Source organism: Orcinus orca, chromosome 7 (genome assembly GCF_937001465.1).
Source record: "Orcinus orca chromosome 7, mOrcOrc1.1, whole genome shotgun sequence".
In the NCBI taxonomy this organism is placed as follows: domain Eukaryota; kingdom Metazoa; phylum Chordata; class Mammalia; order Artiodactyla; family Delphinidae; genus Orcinus; species Orcinus orca.
In genome coordinates this window covers 6633164-6653293 of record NC_064565.1, presented here as the reverse complement: position 1 = coordinate 6653293, position 20130 = coordinate 6633164, and the positions used below count along the sequence as shown (strand labels likewise).

The following is a 20130-nucleotide window of genomic DNA, read 5'->3' as shown; positions in this document are numbered from 1 at the left end:
GGCCCAGGAAGTCAGGAGGCTGTGGCTCAATGGTGGGCCCCTGTGAGCCATAAGACTACTGTCTGGCTCCCCCGAAGAACCTGCCACAGCCAGCAGAGGGGAAGGAAAGGCTCAACCTACGGAAGGAAGTTGTCACCCTGCCCCGTCCCTCATGCAGAGGACGGGTGACTCCACTGAAGCCCATCGCAGCACCCACACTGCTGGGCCTCTGCCGCCCACGGCACCATCTTCCTCCTGCCCCTGGCTGCTCCTGATGGATTCGTGCAGGGGCCCGAGGCCACTCCTGGGCCCTCTCCTCCTCCCCTTCCCTCACCCTCTCCTCCTGCAACCTCAGCCTTAGTTGCCAGCCAGACAGAAGTGTTCCCCAGCCCGGCCCTCCTCTGAAGCCTCCACTCCGTGTGTCGAGAACTGAACTCACGACCTTCATCTCTTCTCCCCCAAAATACTCCCCCCTCCTCCCTGGAAATGCTGCAGCCACCTTACGACCAGGAGGCGAATGCCACACACTGAGCAGAAAGACAGGAGGAATCTGGACACCTGGGAACTCTGCACCAGCTCTGGATCTTTTGTGGTGTCTAAGAAACCAACCCCTATTTGATGAAGCTCGCTTACCAAGTCTCTGCCACATGTGTAAAAACACATTCCTAAGCCATAAGAGAGGAGTCCAAGCTCCTTTTTTCTCACCATCCTCACCTCACAACAAGAAGTGCTAAATATTTTTTGAACGGATTCTTTCAATTTCACACCAACCCCATAAAACAGATGTTGAAACTGAGGCCCAGAGACATAGAACTTGTTCAAGATCACACAGCCTAATTTAAAAGCCTGGGCTCCCCGTTCCCCCTCTGCGCCCCTCCTCCTCTCCCTTTCTTTTGGAAAATGCAGAGATGGGGCTGCCTTCACCTTGCAGCCACACACATAGAGCAGCCATCGCCACCAGAGGGCAGACAGTTGTGTTCAGGGAGCGGGATGCGGGACGGGACGGGAGGGAGGGGAGGGAGGGGAGGGGAAGGCCTGGCGGACACAGCTGAGAGGACCAGAAGGCACAGCGGCAGCCGCGGTTCGGGGGCAGCCAGATTCCTGGGAAGGGGGCGGGGAAGGAGTCACCGGCCTGGCCGTGAGGGACGAGAAAGTGGGCGACCAACAGTCCAAGGATCCCAAGAGCAAAGGCCATGACTTGGAGATGAGAGTACTGCAGAAGGACCTGTCTGGTCTGTACGCCGACAAGCCAGATAACCTAGATGGAAAGGATCAATTCCCAGAAACACACAACCTACCAAGACGGAGGTATGAGCAAGTAAAAACTCGGAGCAGACCTCTAACTAGTCGGGAGATGGAATGTGTCATAAAAAATCTCTCAACAAAAGCCCAGATGGCCTCACTGACAGGGTCTACCAAATGTTTAGAGGAATTAACACCAAGCCTCCTCAAAGGCTTCCAAAAAACTGTGAAGGAGGAAACACTTGCAAAATCATTCTATGAGGCCACCATCACCCTGATACCAAAGCCACACAAAGACTCTACAAGAAAAGAAAACTACAGACCAATATCTGCGATGAACATTGATGTAAAAGTTCTCAACAAAATACTAGCACATTGAATTGAACAGCACATGAAAACAATTATACACTATGACCAAGTGGGATCTATTCCTGCGATGCAGGGGTGGTTCAAAATGTGAATATTGCTCGATGTGATACACCACATTAACAAAATGAAGAACAAAAACCACAGGATCATCTCAGCTGATGCAGAAAAAGTATTTGACAAGATTCAACACCCTTTCATGATAAAAAACACACTAGAAATAAAAAGAAACTATCTCAATATAATAAAGGCCATATATATAAAGGCCACAGTGAACATCATACTCAATGATGAAGCCTGAAAGCTTTTTCTATAAGATCAGGAACAAGACAAGGACACCCACTTTTGCCACTTGTATTCAGCATAGTACTGGAAGCCCTAGCGTATAGCAAGTAGGCAAGAAAAATAAATAAAAGGTGTCCAAATTGGAGGAAAGAAGTAAAATTATCTCTGTTTGCAAACAATGTGATCTTATGTGTAGAAAACCCTAATGACGCCTCAAATGGACTCACCAAAGTGACAGGGTAGATATAAAATCAACACACAAAAATTAGCTGCATTCCTATACACTAGTGAGGAACAACCTACAAAGGAAATTATGAAACAAATCCATTTACAATAGCATTAAAAAGAACAAAAACCTTATGAATAAACCTAACTACCAACGTGAAAGACGTGCACACTGAAAACTACCAAACACTGCTGAAAGAAATTAAAGGCACAAATAAATGGAAAGACAACCTGTATTCATGGATTAGATGTCTTAATATCTTTAAGATGTCAATACTACCCAAAGTGATCTACAGATTCAATGCAATCTTTATCAAAATCCCAATGACAGGGAGTTCCCTGGTTGCCTAGTGGTTAGGATTATGGGCTTTCACCGCCATGGCCCAGGTTCAATCCTTGGTCAGGGAACTGAGATCCCGCAAGATGCATGGCACAGCCAAAACCAACAACAACAAAAAAATCCCAATGACAGAAATATTTCATTTAATATTTATGTATTTAATATTATTTTCAGAAACAGAAAAATTCATCCTAAAATTCTTAATGGAATCTCAAAGGACCTGGGAATAGTTAAAACCATCTTGAAAAACAACAAATTTGGGGATCTCATATTTCCTGATTTCAAAACCCATTTGAAAGCTACAGTAATCAAAACAGTGTGGTACTGGCATAAAGACAGACATATAGACCAATGGAATAGGAAAGAGAGCCCCCAAATAAACCTTCACATATATGGTCAAGTGATTTTTTTACCAAGGTGCCAAGACCATTCAATGGGAAAAGGACAGTCTTTCAACAAATGGTGCTGGGAAAACTGAATGTCCATGTGCAAAAGAATGAAGATGGACTTTACCTTATACCACACATAAAAATTAACTCAAAAATGGACCAAGGACCTAAATGTAAGAGCTAAAACTATAAAATTCTTAGAGGAAGTTTCATGAGATTGGATTTGGCAATGCTTTCTTGGATATGACACCAAAAGAACTGACAACAAAAATAAAATTAGATATATTAGGTTATACATCAAACTTAAAAACTTGTACATCAAAGGACACAATCAACAGAATGAAAAGGCAACCTACAGAACGACAGAAATCATTTGCAAATCACATATCTGATAAAGGGTTAATATCCAGAATATATAAAGAACTACAACTCCATAACAAAAAACCAAACAACCCTATTTAAAAATGGTCAAAGGACTTGAAAGGACGTTTCTTTAAAGAAAACATACAAATGGCCAAGAAACACAGGAAAATATGCTCAACATCCTAATCATCATGTAAATGCAGATCAAAACCTCAATGAGATACCATAGGCCAATCACAAAAAGACAAATACCGTATGATTCCAGTTATTTGTGGTACCTAGAACCATTCAATCCACAGAAACAGAAAGCAGAATGATGGTTCCCAGGGGATAATGGAAGAGAGGAAAAGAGTTGTTGTTTAATGGGTATAGAGCTCCAGTTATGCAAGATAAAAGGTTTTGGAGATTGGGTGCACAGTAATGTGAACTTAACACAACTGTACTGTACACTGAGAAATGGTTAAGTTGATGAAATTTACATGTTTTTTTAAACTTCTTTTTAAATTTCTTCAAAGAAGACATACAGATGGCCAACAGGCACATGAAAAGATGCTCAACATCACTGATCATCAGGGAAATACAAATCAAAACCACCACAAGGGCTTCCCTGGTGGCGCAGTGGTTGAGAGTCCGCCTGCCGATGCAGGGGTCGTGGGTTCGTGCCCCGGTCCGGGAGGATCCCACATGCCGCGGAGCGGCTGGGCCCGTGAGCCATGGCTGCTGAGCCTGCGCGTCCGGAGCCTGTGCTCCGCAGTGGGAGAGGCCACAACAGTGAGAGGCCCGCGTACCACAAAAAAAAAAAAAAAACCATCACAAGATATCACCTCACACCTGTCAGAATGACTATTATCAAAAAGACAAGAAATAACAAGTGTTGACAAGGGTGTGGAGAAAAGGGAACCCTCGTGCACTGTTGGTGGGAATGTAACTGCTTCAGCCACTGGGGAGAAACTATGGAAAGTCCTCAAAAACTTAAAAAATAGAATTAGCATATGATCCAGCAATTCCACTCCTGGGTATTTATCCAAAGAAAACAAAAACAGTAATTAGAAAAGATTCATGCACCCCTATGTTCACTGCATTATTTACAGTAGTCAAGATACGGAAGCAACCCAAGTGCCCATCAACAGATGAATGAACAGATAAAGAAGATGTGGTACATATATACACAATGGAATGTTAGTCATAAAAAAGAATGAAATCTTGCCAGTTGTGACAATATGCATGGACCTAGAGGGTATTATGATAAGTGAAATAAGTCAGACAGAGACAAACACTGTACGATTTCACTACGACTTCTATGATTTTACAAATGTGGAATCTATAGAACAAATGAACAGACATAACTAAAAAGAAACACGTTACAGAGAACAAACAGGTGGTTGCCAGAGGGAGGCAGGGTGGGGGAGGAAAGAAATAAGTGAGGGATGTTAAGAGATACAAAGTCCCAGTTGCAAAATAAATGAGTCACCGGTATGAAATGTACAGAGTGGGGAATGTAGTTAATAACTATGTAATATCTTTGTATGGTGACACATCATGACTAGACTTGTCTTGGTGATCATTTTGAAACGTACAGAAATACGAAATTACTATGTTCTGTATCAGAAACTAACATAGCGTTGTAGGTCCATTATACTTTGAAAACAATCAAACAGACAAATTCATAGACAGAGATCAGATTTGTGGGTACCAGAGGCCGGGCTGGGGGGAATTGCAGGAAGGTAGTCAAAAGGTACAAACTTCCAGTTATAAGATAAATAAGTAGTAGGGATGTGACGTGCAGCATGATAAATACAGTTACCACTGCTGTGTGTTATATGTGAAAGTTGTTAAGAGAGCAATCTCAAGAGTTCTCGTCACACCATTCTTTTCTATTTCTTTAACTCTGCACCTATAAGAGATGATGGTGTTCACTAAACTTCTTGTGATAGTCACTTCATGATGTATGTAAGTCAACTCATTATGCTGTGCACCTTAAACTTATACACTGCTGTATGTCAACCATATCTCAATAAAACTGGAAGAAAAAGAAATAAATAAAAATGGTTAAGACAGTAAAATTTATGTTACATGTATTTTACTACAATTAAAGAAACAAAGCAAAACACTGACAACATCAAATGTTGTCAAGGATGTGGAGCTACAGGAACCCTCATTCACTGCTGGTGGGAAATTAAAATGGTGCAGCCACTTGGAAGACAGTTTGGCAGCTTCTTACAAAACTGAACATGCTCTCACCATACTATCTAGCAACCATTCTCTTTGGTATTTATCCAAATGAATTGAAAACTTATGTCTGCACAGAACAACTTGATTTAGAATTGCCGAAACTTGGAAGCAACCAAGATGTCTTTCAGTAGGAGAATGGATAAACTGTGGCACATCCAGACAGTGGAATATTCTCCAGCTCAAAGAAGAAATGAGCTACCAAGCCATGAAAAGACATGAGAAAAACCTTAAATGTATATTACCAAGTGAAAGAAACCAACGTGAAAAGACTACACACTGCATGATTCCAACTATATGACTTTCTGGAAAAGGCAAAACTACGGAGAGAGTAAAAAGATCAGTGGTTGCCAGGGGTTAGAAGAGACAGCGGGATGCATAGGTGGAGCACAGAGGATTTTCAGGCAAGAGAGACTACTCTGTATGATAGCATAATTGTGGATACATGCAATCATACATTTTTCAAAACCCACTGAATATGAACACTAAGGGTGACCCCTAATGTAAACTGTGGGCTCTGAGTGACGACGGTGTGTAGGTTCATCAGCTGTAACCAATGTAGCACCGGCTGCAGGATGCTGACGGTGAGGGAGACTGTGTGTTTGGGTGGGAGCGGGTAGCAGAGAGTACGTGGGAATGCTCTGTACTTTCCGCTCCACTCTGCAGGGAACTGCTCTAAAAAATAAAGTCTATTAAAAAGAAATTCACATCACATAAAATTAACCATTAGCCATTTTAAAGCGCACAATCAGTGGCATTTAGTACATTCACAGTGTTGTGTGACCGGCACCTCTCTCCAGTTGCAGACATTTCACCACCACCAAAAGGCAGTTCCTACACAGTTACTCCCCAGCCATTTCCCCTGAGCCCCTGACAACCACGAATCTAACTTCTGTCTCTATGAATTTGTCTAATCTGGACATTTCATACAAGGAGAATCATATAACACATGACCTCTTACAACAGACTTCTTTCACTTCACGTTTTTTAAAATTTATCCATGTGGTAGTATCAGTACTTCATTCCTTTTTAAGACTGAATACTGTTCTATTGTATGTACAGACCACATCTTCTTTACCCATTCATCAGCTGACAGACACTTGGGTTGTTTCCACCTGTTGGCTATTGTAACCCGTGCTGCTAAGACCTTGCCTGTACAAGTCTTTGTCTGACTATCTGTAAAGGATTCTTCTCTTAATGCTACATCCCTCCCTGCCCTTAGATGAGTGAAAGCAAAGCAGATAAGTGAAGGAAGGGAACAGAAATAAAATTAACATGTAAATATCAAATTAATAATATTTACAGTCCTGACTAATAACAAATATTTAAATTAATAATATTTAAGAAATACCTGTATTAACATACTTTATCTCATATATCTTTATAATTCTGATGTAGACTTTATCACCTGTGTTTTATAGATCAGTAAAGCAAGACTCGGAAGGTTAAATAATTTGTCCGTGTTCACACAGCCGGTGAGGGTCAGCCAGCAATGGACTCCAAGTTTTCCAGACCCCACGCTGCCTCTCCCAACAAACTAGCAGTAGAGGTGAGAGAATGGGTGAGAAGTACACTGCCTTGATAAGTAATTCTCACCAAAAGCTTACCTTGGTGAAGTCATCATGCAGAAGCTAATGGTTCAACAACCCTGGCTGTAACCACAAACTCAGAGAACCAAAGAGAGGCAATGACGTGGTTTCTCTGGGTGTGTATAGACTGGTCACCAGGGTCACTCCAGGCCCTTCCCCTCAGCTTATTCTCTGAAAGGGCGCAGCCGCTCCAGCCCCTACCTGCCCCCAACCCAGTGGACCTGGACGCAACTCACATCCCAGAGTGGGCCCAGGTGTGCACGTACCTGGGGCCGGGTGCCTGGCCCTCTCCTCGGCGAGTCCCTGCAGACACTGGTCCCGCTCTTCCCGCAGCACCTGCAGCACAGCGCACAGCCGAGGGAAGGCTCCCACCTGCAAGCCCAAAGCCGAGAATGCTCGTCACTGCCACGAAGCTGAGTCTAGTACACAGGGCGGGGCCAGACAATGGAGACTCAAAATGAGGAAGACAAACGAGTGAATATGACAAAAAAAGAGCATGCTCACGGATACAGACAACAAACTTGTGGTTACCAGCAGGGAGAGGGAAGGAGGGCAAGCTAGGGGCAGGGCAGTAAGAGGTACAAGCTGCTAGGTATAAAATAAGCTACAAGATACGTTGTACAACACAGAGAACAGAGCCCATATTTTACAATAACTATAAGTGGAGCATAACCTTTAAAAATTGTGAATCACTAATTGTACACCTATAGCCTATACAGTATCGTACAGCAACTATACTTCAATAAAAAAGACTTGTAAAAAAAGTAATGTAAACTAGAGACTTTGGTTAATGTATCAATATTAGCTCATCGATTTTAACAAATGCACCACTTTTATGCAAGACATTAGTAATAGGAGACACTGGAGAGGAAGGGTTGAGGGGGTATATGGTCATTCTTTGTACTTTCTGCAGAATTTTTCTGTAAACCTAAATCCTCTCAACAAAATAAATTATATTAATTAAAAAAGAATAAGTGGGAGAAATCAGTTCACCTAGTTTAAAGACTCGCTGTATAGCTACAGTAATCAAAACAGCCTGGTATTAGTAGAAGAATAGGCAATGGTGTTAGAGTGACTGGACAGCTAGATAACAAAATGAACCTTGAACTAAGACTCATACCTTGTACAAAAATTACCTCAAAATGATCATGGACTTGAGCGCAAAACATTAAACTAAAACTTTTAGAAAAAACATAGAAAATCTTCAAGATGTAGGGCCAGGCAAAGATTTCTTATACTTGACACCAAAAGCATGATCCATAAAAAGAAAAATTGATAAATTGGACTTCACCAAAATTAAAAACTTTTGCTCCAAGAAAAACCATGTTAAGAGGATGAAAAGGCAAGCTACAGATGAGGAGACGATATTTGCAATCCGCAAATTAGAACTAATATCTAGAACAGACAGAGGACATTCAAAACTCAATAGTAAACAAATTTAAAAATCTATTTAAGGACTTCCCTGGTGGCGCAGTGGTTAAGAATCCGCCTGCCAGTGCAGGGGAAGCAGGTTCGATCCCTGGTCCAGGAAGATCCCACATGCCGCGGAGCAACTAAGCCCATGCGCCACAACTATTGAAGCCTGTGAGCCCTAGAGCCCACAAGCCACAACTACTGAGCCTGTGCTCTGGAGCCTGTGAGCCACAACTACTGAGCCTGTGTGCTGCAGCTACTGAAGCCCGCACACCTAGAGCCTGTGCTCCACAACAAGAGAAGCCACCGCAATGAGAAACCCACACACCGCAAAGAAGAGTAGCCCCTGCTCGCCACAACTAGAGAAAGTCCGCACGCAGCAACGAAGACCCAACGTGGCCCAAAAAAAAAAAATCTATTTAGAACATAGGCAAAATGCATGAAAAGACATTTCAGAGAAGACACACAGATGGCAAATAAGCACATGAAAAGATGTTCAACATTATTAGCTATTAGGTAAATGCAAATTGAAATCGTAATGTGATATCACTACATGCTTATCAGAATATCTAACATAAAAATTGACAACAATGCTGGCAAGGTTGTGGTGAAACTAGGTCACGGACACATTGCTGGTGGGACTGTAAAATGAGACAACCGCTCTGGAAAACAGGTTGACAGTGTCTTAAGAAAAGCTAAACATGCAACTATCATATGACCCAGCCATTGCACTCTTGGGCATTTACCCTGGAGAAATGAAAACGTATATTCAGAAAAAAACCTGTACACTACTATTTGTAGCAGCTTTATTCCTAACAGCCCAAAACTGTAACAGTCCAGATGCCTTTCAATGGGTAAATGGTTAAACAAACTATGGTACATCCATACTATGAAATTCTACTCAGCAATAAAAAGGAACAAAGTAGTAATACATGGACCAACTTAAATGAATATCCAGAGAAATATGCTGAATGAAAAAAGCCAATCCCAAACGGTTACATACTGTATGATTCCATTTATATAACATTCTTTTTTAAATTTAATTATTTTATATTGGGGTATAGTTGATTTACAACCTTTGTGTTAGTTTCAGGTGTGCAGCAAAGTGATTCAGTTATACACGTGTCCATTCTTTTTCAGATTCTTTCCCCATACAGGTTATTACAGAGTACTGAGTAGAGTTCCCTGTGCTGTACAGTAGCTCCTTGTTGGTTATCTATTTTATATAGAGTAGTGTGTATATGTTAATCCCAAACACCTAATTTATCCCTCCACCCCCTTTCCCTTTTGGTAACCATAAGTTTGTTCTCTATGTCTGTGAGTCTGTTTTGTCAATACATTCATTTGTATCATTTTTTTTAGATTCCACATCATTTATATAACATTCTTGAAACAGCAAAATTATATCAATAAAAATGGAGACCCTATTAGTGGTTGTCAGGAGTGAAGGGAGGGTGAGGGTGGGAGGGAGGGAGGTATGACTCTAACAGGGCACCACGAAGGGTCCTCAGGGTTGCAGACTTGTTTTGCACCTTGACTGGATCAACGTCAGTATCATAGCTGGTCAGTCAAACCCCAGCTCACTTGCAAACACTAAGAAAGAAGTAAACGTGCATTTCTATGTGCCACTGAGTTTCTGTGACTGTTACACAGCACAGCTGACTGGGTAGGAGTGACGTTTCCCGAAAGTGGGTGGCCATGTGCATTGCTAGAAATGAAGAAAGGGGCGCTGCAGCAAAGAGGGTCTTGAGAGCGATGGAGCAAGATGAGGAATGAGGGAACACCTACAATGGGAACCTCTCCAAGAAAAATTTAACCTCCTTTGTGTTTTTCCCTGGGACTATGGAAAAAAAACATCAGAAGACAGTTTAACTTTTTCTTTTCATTCTACATTTCTTCTTCTTAAGTTGTAGTAAAATATACATAACATTTACCATTTTAACCGTGGTTTAGTGTACAAAGTTGTACAATGATCACCCCTATCCATCTCCAGGACTTTTCAACTGGCCCAACAGAAACTCTGTACCAATTAAATAGTAACTATCCGTTACCCTTCCTGGAGTCCCTGGTAACCTCTATTCTACTTTCTGATTCTATGAATGTGTCTGTTCTAGGTACTTCATATAAGTGGAGTCATGCAATATCTGCTTTTTTGTGTCTGGCTCATTTCACATCCACATTATAGCATCTATCAGAATTTCCTTCCTTTTTAAGGATGAATACTATTCCATTGTATGGACAGACCGCACTTTGTTCATCCATTCATCACTGGGTTGTTTCCATCTCTTGGCTACTGTGAATATTGCAGCCAGGAACAAAGGTGTACAAATATCTTTTCGAGTCCCTGCTTTGATTCTTCTGCGTACATACCCAGAAGCAAAATGTGTGGATCATATGGTAATTCTGTGTTTACTTTTTTAAAAAACCACCACACTGTTTTCCACAGCAGCTGCCCCATTTTACCTTCCCGCCAGCAATGCATAGAGTTCTAATTTCTCTATGTCCTCATCAACCTTTGTTATTCTGTGTTAATAATATCCATCTTAGTGGGTACGAAGTGAATCATCCCACGTTTCTTTTATCCTTATCCTTCCATTAAAATTGAATAAACTGGGACTTCCCTGGCGGTCTAGTGGTTAAGACTCCACGCTGCCAATACAGGGGGCCAAAATATATTTTTAAAGACAAAAAAGAAAAAGAAAAGATGAAGAAGAAAAAAACTATCATCTATAGTTCACCCCCTTTTAAAAAAAGTATTAAATATAATTTTACTTAAAATTCACAGGAGGAGAAACAAGTGAAGGTGAAAGTATTGCTAAAATTAATATAAAATTTTCCTCAAAACAAGAGCTATTAGTACTGAAAAGTTCCCTTTAAACAGTTTTTAAAAATCAAGTTTGTCTCTTAGGGGAAAACATAGGCAGAACATTGTATGACATAAATCACAGCAAGATCGTTTTTGACCCACTCCTAGAGAAATGGATATAAAACCAAAAATAAACAAATGGGACCTAATGAAACTCAAAAGCTTTTGCATAGCAAAGGAAACCATAAGACGAAAAGACAACCCTCAGAATGGCAGAAAATATTTGCAAATGAAGCAACTGACAAAGGATTAATCTCCAAAATTTACAAGCAGCTCATGCAGCTCAATATCAAAAAAACAATCCAAAAATGGGCAGAAGACCTAAATAGACATTTCTCCAAAGAAGATATACAGATGGCCAGCAAACACATGAAAGGATGCTCAACATCACTAATCATTAGAGAAATGCAAATCACAACTACAATGAGATATCATCTCACACTGGTCAGAATGGCCATCGTCAAAAAATCTACAAACAATACATGCTGGAGAGGGTGTGGAGAAAAGGGAACACTCTTGCACTGTTGGTGGGAAGGTAAACTGATACAGCCACTATGGAGAACAGTATGGAGGTTCCTTAAAAAACTAAAAATAGAACTACCATACGACCCAGCAATCTCACTACGGGGCATATACCCTGAGAAAACCATAATTCAAAAACAGTCATGTACCACAATGCTCACTGCAGCTCTATTTACAATAGGCAGGACATGGAAGCAACCTAAGTGTCCATCGACAGATGAATGGATATAGAAGATGTGGCACATATATACAATGGAATATTACTCAGCCATAAAAGGAAACGAAATTGAGTTATTTGCAGTGAGGTGGATGGACCCAGAGTCTGTCATACAGAGTGAAGTAAGTCAGAAAGAGAAAAACAAATACCGTATGCTAACACATATATATGGAATCTAAGAAAAAAATGGTCATGAAGAACCTAGGGGCAGGACAGGAATAAAGATGCAGACATAGAGAATGGACCTGGGGACACAGGGAGGGAGAAGGGTAAGCTGGGACAAGGTGAGCGAGTGGCATGGACATATATACACTACCAAACGTAAGGTAGATAGCTAGTGGGAAGCAGCCGCATAGCACAGGGAGATCAGCTCGGTGCTTTGTGACCACCTAGAGGGGTGGGATAGGGACGGTGGGAGGCAGGGAGACACAAGAAGGAAGAGATATGGGAACATATGTATATGTATAGCTGATTCACTTTGTTATACAGCAGAAACTAACACACCATTGCAAAGCAACTATACTCCAATAAAGATGTTAAAAGAAAAACAGTCCTATTCGTTTTCCCCTGGAGCCCTCCCTCCCACAGACCTCCTTCCTCTTCCCAACACCGGCCTGTGGTTTTGGGGGCTGCTCCCCGCTCCCCCTGACGGAGTTCCATTTCCTGGACTCCCTTTTTCTTTACTCTTCTTCCTTGTTTTACAGAATCACGTTCTCTAGTAAATTCCTAAGAAAGCACATGGAGGAAGTAAATTTTTGAATCTCTGAAGGAGTGAAAAAGCTCTTATTCACTTGAGTAATTATCCAATTAATTAATAATTTGGAGATAGAAAAGTCCAACCTGCAGAGAGAGAAAATAACGAGGCAGACCCCAAAATAAGAGAGGAAAGATGTTAAGAGAGGGTTCTGTTAGCTATTTTGGACTCTTAAATCCGAAAAGGTAAAATCTGGGAGGAGATACAATGAAAACCTGTTGAATTCTGAAGGAGGTGAAGAAACGCAGCATCACTTTGCTCATCACACTTTACAATATAATTACTCACCTGCCAACATTGAGACCGGACAGGAATAGTTTCAAGGGGGAAACAAGAGAAATAACTAGTCTAGTTTATAGGATGAGAACGAAAAAGAGGGCACTCGATCGTACAACCAGTTCGAAGCACAAAACATCATCAAACACTTACTGGGCCCCCAGGACGCTCCGCAATCAAAGGCGAATGGACGCGGGTCCTGCTCCCGGAGCTCACCGGCTCCAAGGAGTCAGAGTGGCCCGAGGCGGGAGCGCGTGGGGAAGGCAGCCGCTAGGTCATGATGGACCACCAGCGGCGGCAGGGGCCCCCGGGAGGCGGCTGCACCCGGTAAGTCATCCTCACAGAGCGGAGAGGATGCGGACGGACGAGACGGAGCCGATGGGGGCCTGAGGGCCGGCTGAGGGCAGGGCTGGCATGGCTCCCATGATGCGTCTGCTCTGGGTGCCTCGATAGCTCCAAGCACAAGGAAACGAGATGTAGGCCTGGGAGCTGAGGTGAGAGAAGTGTGGTTGAGCAAGACTGGGTTTGTGACGCGGTAAGACAGCCAAAGAAGCTCACACGGTAAGAAGGAGCAGGTCCAGAAGACCAAGGGCCAGAGACAGAGCCTCGGGGAACGACCCGCTCAGGCTGGGACTAAGAGCGTAACAAAGGCCGACGCCAGAGGAGGGACCTTGCGCGAGGAGGAACCAGCCACGCGAGAAGGAGCCAGCCACGTGAGAAGGAGCCAGCCACGCGAGAGGAGCCAGCCACGCGAGAGGAGGAGCCACGCGAGAGGAGCCAGCCACGCGAGAGGAGGAGCCACGTGAGAAGGAGCCAGCCACGCGAGAGGAGCCAGCCACGCGAGAGGAGGAGCCACGCGAGAGGAGGAGCCACGCGAGAGGAGGGGCCTAGCCACTGGAGGGACCATGCGAGAGGAGAAACGTCTCGAGAGGTGTGGTGGGAACAGCGAAGGGTAGGAGCCAAGGCAGGAAAAGGGACAGGGTGTCCTGGCACGGAATGCTTCCAAGAGGCTGGGGTCCCATGGGTGTCCTGCCCAGTTTGACCAGGACAGTCTGGGTGTGTGCCTGCTACCTTGATCTCGTTATTCATTAACGTCCAGCTCCTCTCATCAGTCACGTGGTCCCCGGGTAGACCAAAGACTGCACCCTGTCTAGTGAATGTGGCAACACAGGCCCTGGTGACTGAAGCCCGTGGGTGGCGCGTGGGAGCCAGGGTGCGGCTGGCTGAGGAATGGGTGGAGGTGGAGGCAGGGGTCGTGGGTGAGGACTGGGCTGCCTCTGTGTCGTCTCAGGACACAGGTCACTAAGCATGGTAGGGGCGGGGGTGGGAGCACAGGTGTAGGGATGGCCGTGGGCCGGAGCAGAGCCTCTGTTCCGCCTGGATGTGTTGTGGACAGGATATCTGTGTCCACCAACGAATACATTGATGCCCTAACCCCGGGTGTGGCTCTGTTTGGAGACGGGCCCATAAGGAGGTAATTAAGGTCAAATGAGGTCTAAGGGGTTGGGGCCCAGATCTGATAGGTTAGTGGCCTTATGAGAAGAGACACCAGAGGGCTCACTCTCTCTCTCTGCCCGCTCAGAGGAAAGGCCATGTGAAGGTAAGGCAGCTGTCTACAAGCCGTCTGGGGAGGGAGGGCTCCCCAGAACCCGACCATGCTGGCCCTGGATCTGGGACTTCCAGCCTCCAGAACTATGAGAAGATAAACGTCCACTGTTTAAGGCCCCCAGTCTGTGGTGCTCTGTTATGGCAGGAGGAAGGGCACAGGAGGGTACAATTCAGACACATCTGTGAGAGCAAGATGTTGCTCAGAGGAAGTTCTTTCCCTGACTCTCAGGAAATGGGAGGTAGACCCGGTCTGTTGAAAATGAAAGAGGAGGTGGTGAGGTCAGAAATCTGAGAAGACACCAGGGGGAGCCTCTGGGAGCCAAGGTAAAGGGAACTGATGTGGGGCACGAAGGGATTCTGAAGCCTGGAAAACTCAGGAATCCTGGCAGCACGACGGGCAGGACATGATGCACCGCGGAGGTCCCTTCCCCAGAGGCCCCTTGGACTCTGTCAGACAGGGCCTGTTGAAGCTGGGTGGGTCCCAGGAGATCCCTGTTTTCTCGTGTCCCCTCGAATGCTGGGCAGCCCTCTGTTTGTCATGTAAGCAAGCAGATAGGATCTGAGTGTTGTGGGGCTTGCCTTGGGCTGCAGGTTGTTCCAGAGCCCGAGTGAAGGTCAGTGGTGAGAAACCTCAGCTTGCTAAGGGCAGGGGTGCAGGCACCAAACCAGGGGCCACTGCAGGGGCCGCCCTGTGGGCAGAGCTCTAATCCTGGTTATTAAGTCTGCGCTTTCAACAAGGGGTGCCAGGAAGAAAGCTCTGCCTGTCCCTGGCATGCGGGGAATACTGGGGACGGGACAGAGGGAGGGGAACTCTATAGCATCTCCTAAAGGGGGTGCCAAAGCCTAGAGGACTCCCCTAAACAGTGTGGGAAGCACACCTCCTGTTGGACTTCGTGACCCCAAGCTCATCTCTGGCCCCCTCATTAAAATGCTGGGTCCTGACAGTATTTTGTTTATGTTTTATGAAGTGATTAGATTAAACTGAAATTAGTGTCATTTTGCGGTTTGGGAGAGAATTTCATCACAGCGCCTTGGGCACCAGAAACCAGAGCGGCCTCTCTTTGGGAGCAGATGCACATTCTGGCTAAGAACAGCTGGGTTTGGGTCCTCACGCCACCGTGTCCAGCTGGGTGACCTTGACCAGTGGCTTCACCTCTCTCTGAGCCTCTGTGTCATGTGCACAATGAGGGTACTGATTGTTGGTGTGAGAAGTAAATCAGTGCCAGGAAGGACTGAGCAGAGTACCTGGTGTGAAGTAAGTGCTCAGTAAGGGAAGCCTTCACCATCATCACCATCATCGTCATCAGTCACGTTAACTTAAGGACAGTAAACACTCAAAAAGAAACGCACAGATACTTCCTCAGAATATTGTCCAAAACTCCCAGTGACTTTCCTCTAAGAGGCCACAGTAGCCAGATCCTCTGGTGGCCTTTGCAGGCCTTCCTAAAATTCTGCTCACCCAGCTGCCACAGAGCTCGTCAGCCTCTGGGTCCAGACGTAGCCCACAGAGGGGCGGGGACCACCATGTGTGCCAGACCCCATCCTTCGAGTTTCTGTGTTTCTGCGCAGTCAACTGAGATGGAATGGGGAGGGGGAGGGAGGGTGGAGAAGCCCAAGGAACCCATGCCCTGTAGAAGTCTTCTTGTCTGGAAATGGGTCTCCATCGGGTACACCTGCTTCTGTTCTCCGGCTCAGATTCCCTGTCACCAACCCCACTACCCTGAATCCAACATCCAGTGACACCTATTGTGAATCCTGTTCACGCATTTCCCCTGAAACATTACATTTAAGACAGCGGTTCTCAACCAGGGCAGTTTTGCCCTGCCTGCTCCCCAAGGGCATTTGGCAATGTCTGGAGACACTTTGTGTTGGAACGACTTGGAGAGATGGCACTAGCTTCTGGTGGCTAGAGTCCAGGGACGCTCCCAGCACCCCTTGTGAAAAGCCCAGGTTTAATATCCAGGATTACAGCGTCAAAGTTAAGAAACCCTGCTTGAAGGAAAAAGCAGCCCTGCACCCCCCTTAACTCAGGTTCTCGGATGGGCAGCTTGCCAGATGCCCTGGATTAAAAAGCCCTCCCCTGAGTGACTCCTCCTCCTTTGCTGACGTATCTGTGTACAATTTTGTAAGCAACGATTGCTTTCAAGATGTCATGCTTCACTACCTGTTGCTATATGAAACTGTCCCAGCTGAGGACAGCCACTATGGATAGCAGCATCATTTCATTCACTCATTCATGCATTCATTCAGCCCACACACACTCATTGACTCCCCCTTACGCTGGGACAGGCTCTAGGGATAAAGGATGAGCGAGACTAAGTCTCAAGGCTCAAGCTCGAAGTGAACATATCGGGAAGGACAGATGTGCTGGTGAATAACAGCGTTCCAGGTAGAAGTCCTCATGAGAGACACGGGTGGGGACAGGTGAGGTGTGGCCAGGGTTTCCTACCCAGGTCTAGAAAACTGCCCCATCAGCCATCAGCACTTAGTCCACTGGCAAGGGACCCTCCCGACATCACCCTGTGGAAAGGCAGGGGAGGGGATAGTAATAAGCATTTGGCCTTAGTGACTGCCCCCCCCCCCGCAATTAGAAATATGCCTATGATTTCCCTCAAGAGGGAGCACAAAATGAATACAGAATTGTTTGAATGCCCTTCAATTTCAAAATCGAATGTCTGACGCCTCAAACAAACAGGAAAAAAAAAAGCAGGGTTTCATAGGCTGGGAAATAGTCCAACCGAAGTAGTCAGTTCCACTCCTATTTGTTGAAGGAGTTCTCTGCCAAGAAGTGTGACCCTCAGGTCTGGATAAGCCCATAAAATCACCAGAGAACCAAGACTTACACACAGGAAGCCACCTCGAAGAACACAAAGCGGTACCGGAGTGTATGAAAATGCACGTAAAGACAAAGGGCGTCCCGGACAGAGCTCTGGGCTCTATTTTCAGCGCTGCCACAAACCAACTGATGTGGAGAAGGTCCCTGCTCTCTGTGGGTCTCAGTTTGCTCCCCTGTAAAAGGAGGTAACTGGACCAGGGCATAATAAAACATCCTTCCAAGGCACACAGAAGACTTGAACCAAGGGGAGGCTCTCCTTTCCCCTCTGTTTATTCCTGAGATAACACCGGGATTGAGATTAAAATGTAGGTTGAACTTGAGATTAAAATGTAGGTTGAACCTCAGTCCTGAAGCCCAGCTACCTGGAGCGGCTGCCTCCCAGCCCTGGGCACCGAATCACAACACACCTGGAGGCTGCACTGGGCTTCGAACTGTCCCCACCGTCTCAGGTGGCGTTTCCCAGAAGTGGGAGCTCAGACTAACGAGCGGGTGCTGTTGCCCTAGCACCTTCCAACTCCAGCCCTAGGACAAGAGGCTCCAAGTTACAAGCGAGCTGGGAACAGAGCCCCAAATGCCCGCCTGGATGCCACAGAGCCGCCCCTACTGCGTGCCAACACTCCCGTCAGCTCGGGAAGCAGGTCTTTCTTGCAGTCAAACAGGATAGGACCACAGGAAGGCAAGGTCACTGGACGCCAGGAAGGACTTGCCCAGGACAGAGACCGCAGACTCAGAATTAGGTCCCCAAGTGCTCTCCCTGGGAAGTTTCTTGGGAAAGAGGCCCCGGCGGCCAGTTTGGAAGGCTGGTGGGAAAGAGTGGTTCTGGAATCTGTGCGCCCACTTCCCAACCCCCCGCCCTCGCTTCCAGCCAGCCAGTCTGGGTGCAGCCACTTTCCCATTCACAAATCCCACAGGGAGAGGCCCGGATTCCCTGGAGTTTCCGAGAAAGAAAGAAAAACACGCCACCCACTCCTGCCTTCTCTGTTCTCGGCCAGCTCCTCCCTGGGCCTGGTTTGGGGAGACCAGCTGCTCCCAGGAGTCCCCAGACACACAGACATCGGGGAGCCAAACCCACAGGAGAGACGAGGGGGAGAGCCGCAGACGCGGTCCCATCACAGAACCAGCAGCTGCTGCGGCCAGAGCTTTCGGAGGTCTCCCCATCCGCAGCCCGGTGTGTGAGCAAATGTCAAGGCTTTGGAGCAGACGGATTGGGTTCCAGTTGTCTTTTATCGGGGCAAGATTTTTGGTCTTTCCAAGTCTCGCTTTTCTTGTCCGCAAAGTGAGGATGAAAACATCAACCTCGAAAGGCGATGATGAGGTTTCAAGGAGATAACGCAGGCAAAGCGCCCGGCACACAAAACGCACGGCCAGGGGCGGCTCCAGAACTCCGCCTAGGAGGGCCCCGGAGGCGCAGCCGGGAGGAAGGGGTGGGCTGGAGGGCAAGGGGGTTATCTCAGCGCTGCCTGCGCCCAGGCTCATGCCGATGGTGTTTTGGAGGAGCGGGCCGTCCGGAGAGGAGCGGAGAGAGATCGTAGCTGTGGGGGACGCATGCGGAGGAAGGGCTCCCACTCCCCAGCGGAAGATCGGCCCCCACCCCCACCCCGCGTGGGACCCGCGGAGGCGCGCGTACTCACGGCGTGCGCGGCGCAGGCAAGCAGCAGCAGCGGAGGCAGGAGGGCGCGCATGGTGCCGCGTGCGCTCCCTGGGCGCCCCGACGGCCGCCTGCCCGCGCGCACCACCCGTTCCGGGCTCAGCGCTCCCAGCCTCCTCTCGGACCCTGGTCGGCACCCGCGCCCCGGGGAGCCATGGCCCCACCCGGGACTTCGCCTCCTCGGACTAGGTGGCCGCGAGCCACGCCGCCCGGCCGGTTGATAAGGACGCGGCGCGGCGTGCAGTCCTCCGCCCACCGCGGCTGGCTGGGGGCCCGCGCGGAGGTCGGCGGCGGAAGAGGCAGAGGGAAGGCGCGGCCGCAGCGGCTCCCACGGACTCGGCCTGCCCCGCCGCCACACCCCCACGGACGGAAAGAGCCCTCCCCAAAGCCCGGGTCAGCCCCGCCGCCGCTGCGCGGCGTGCGCCACCTTTTCGAGCCTCTGTTCTCCTCCGGAACAACACGTCTAATAATACCCACCTACCTTCCGGTGAAAGAAGGTTGGGCGAGTGCCCTGTGACACAGCGGGTGCTTGGGAAATCGCTATGGCATCTATTCTGGGGGGCAGCTGCTCTATTTCCGATTTTCACTTTATTTTTCTTTCTGATTAGTTACACACGCTCATTCCAGAAAGTTGCACACCCATCATCACACTGAGAAGCCTTTGATGATCAGGTGAGACGGAGGAAGACCATCCGGTGTACCCAGGCGTTTGGGGCTGTGCTGGAGGCTTCGTGCTTCCTGGTGTCCCCGGGAGGCTATTTCAGCATCAGGCAGGTGTGCCCGGCAGCCGCTCATGCTCAGTCTGAGGCCTCAGATGTCCTGGAGGTTGGCTTTTGGCCTCTCGGTACAAGGCATCTTCAAATGGCTTTTGTAGACCCAAGTTTTTCTTTTTCTGCCCTGGTGCCCATTCCCTTTCCTCGTGTCTCTCCTATCTAGATCTTTCTCTCAGGCACTTAAAGTCTGTCAGCTCATTGAATTCCCCT

The 20130-nt window shown here is 46.9% G+C and overlaps 1 protein-coding gene across 1 annotated transcript in view; it reads right to left on the bottom strand.

The window, feature by feature from the left end:
- The window catches only part of SCTR (secretin receptor), a 64548-nt gene extending 45236 nt beyond the window's left edge, over positions 1 to 19312 (bottom strand). The window contains exons 1-2 of the mRNA XM_033400243.2: positions 19131 to 19312; positions 7274 to 7379 (exon numbers count right to left, since the gene is read on the bottom strand). Of these exons, the coding sequence (XP_033256134.1) occupies positions 7274 to 7379; positions 19131 to 19181 (157 nt within the window). The 5' untranslated portion in view covers positions 19182 to 19312. The remainder of the gene's footprint in view (positions 1 to 7273; positions 7380 to 19130) is intronic.
- Positions 19313 to 20130: the final 818 nt, after the last annotated feature.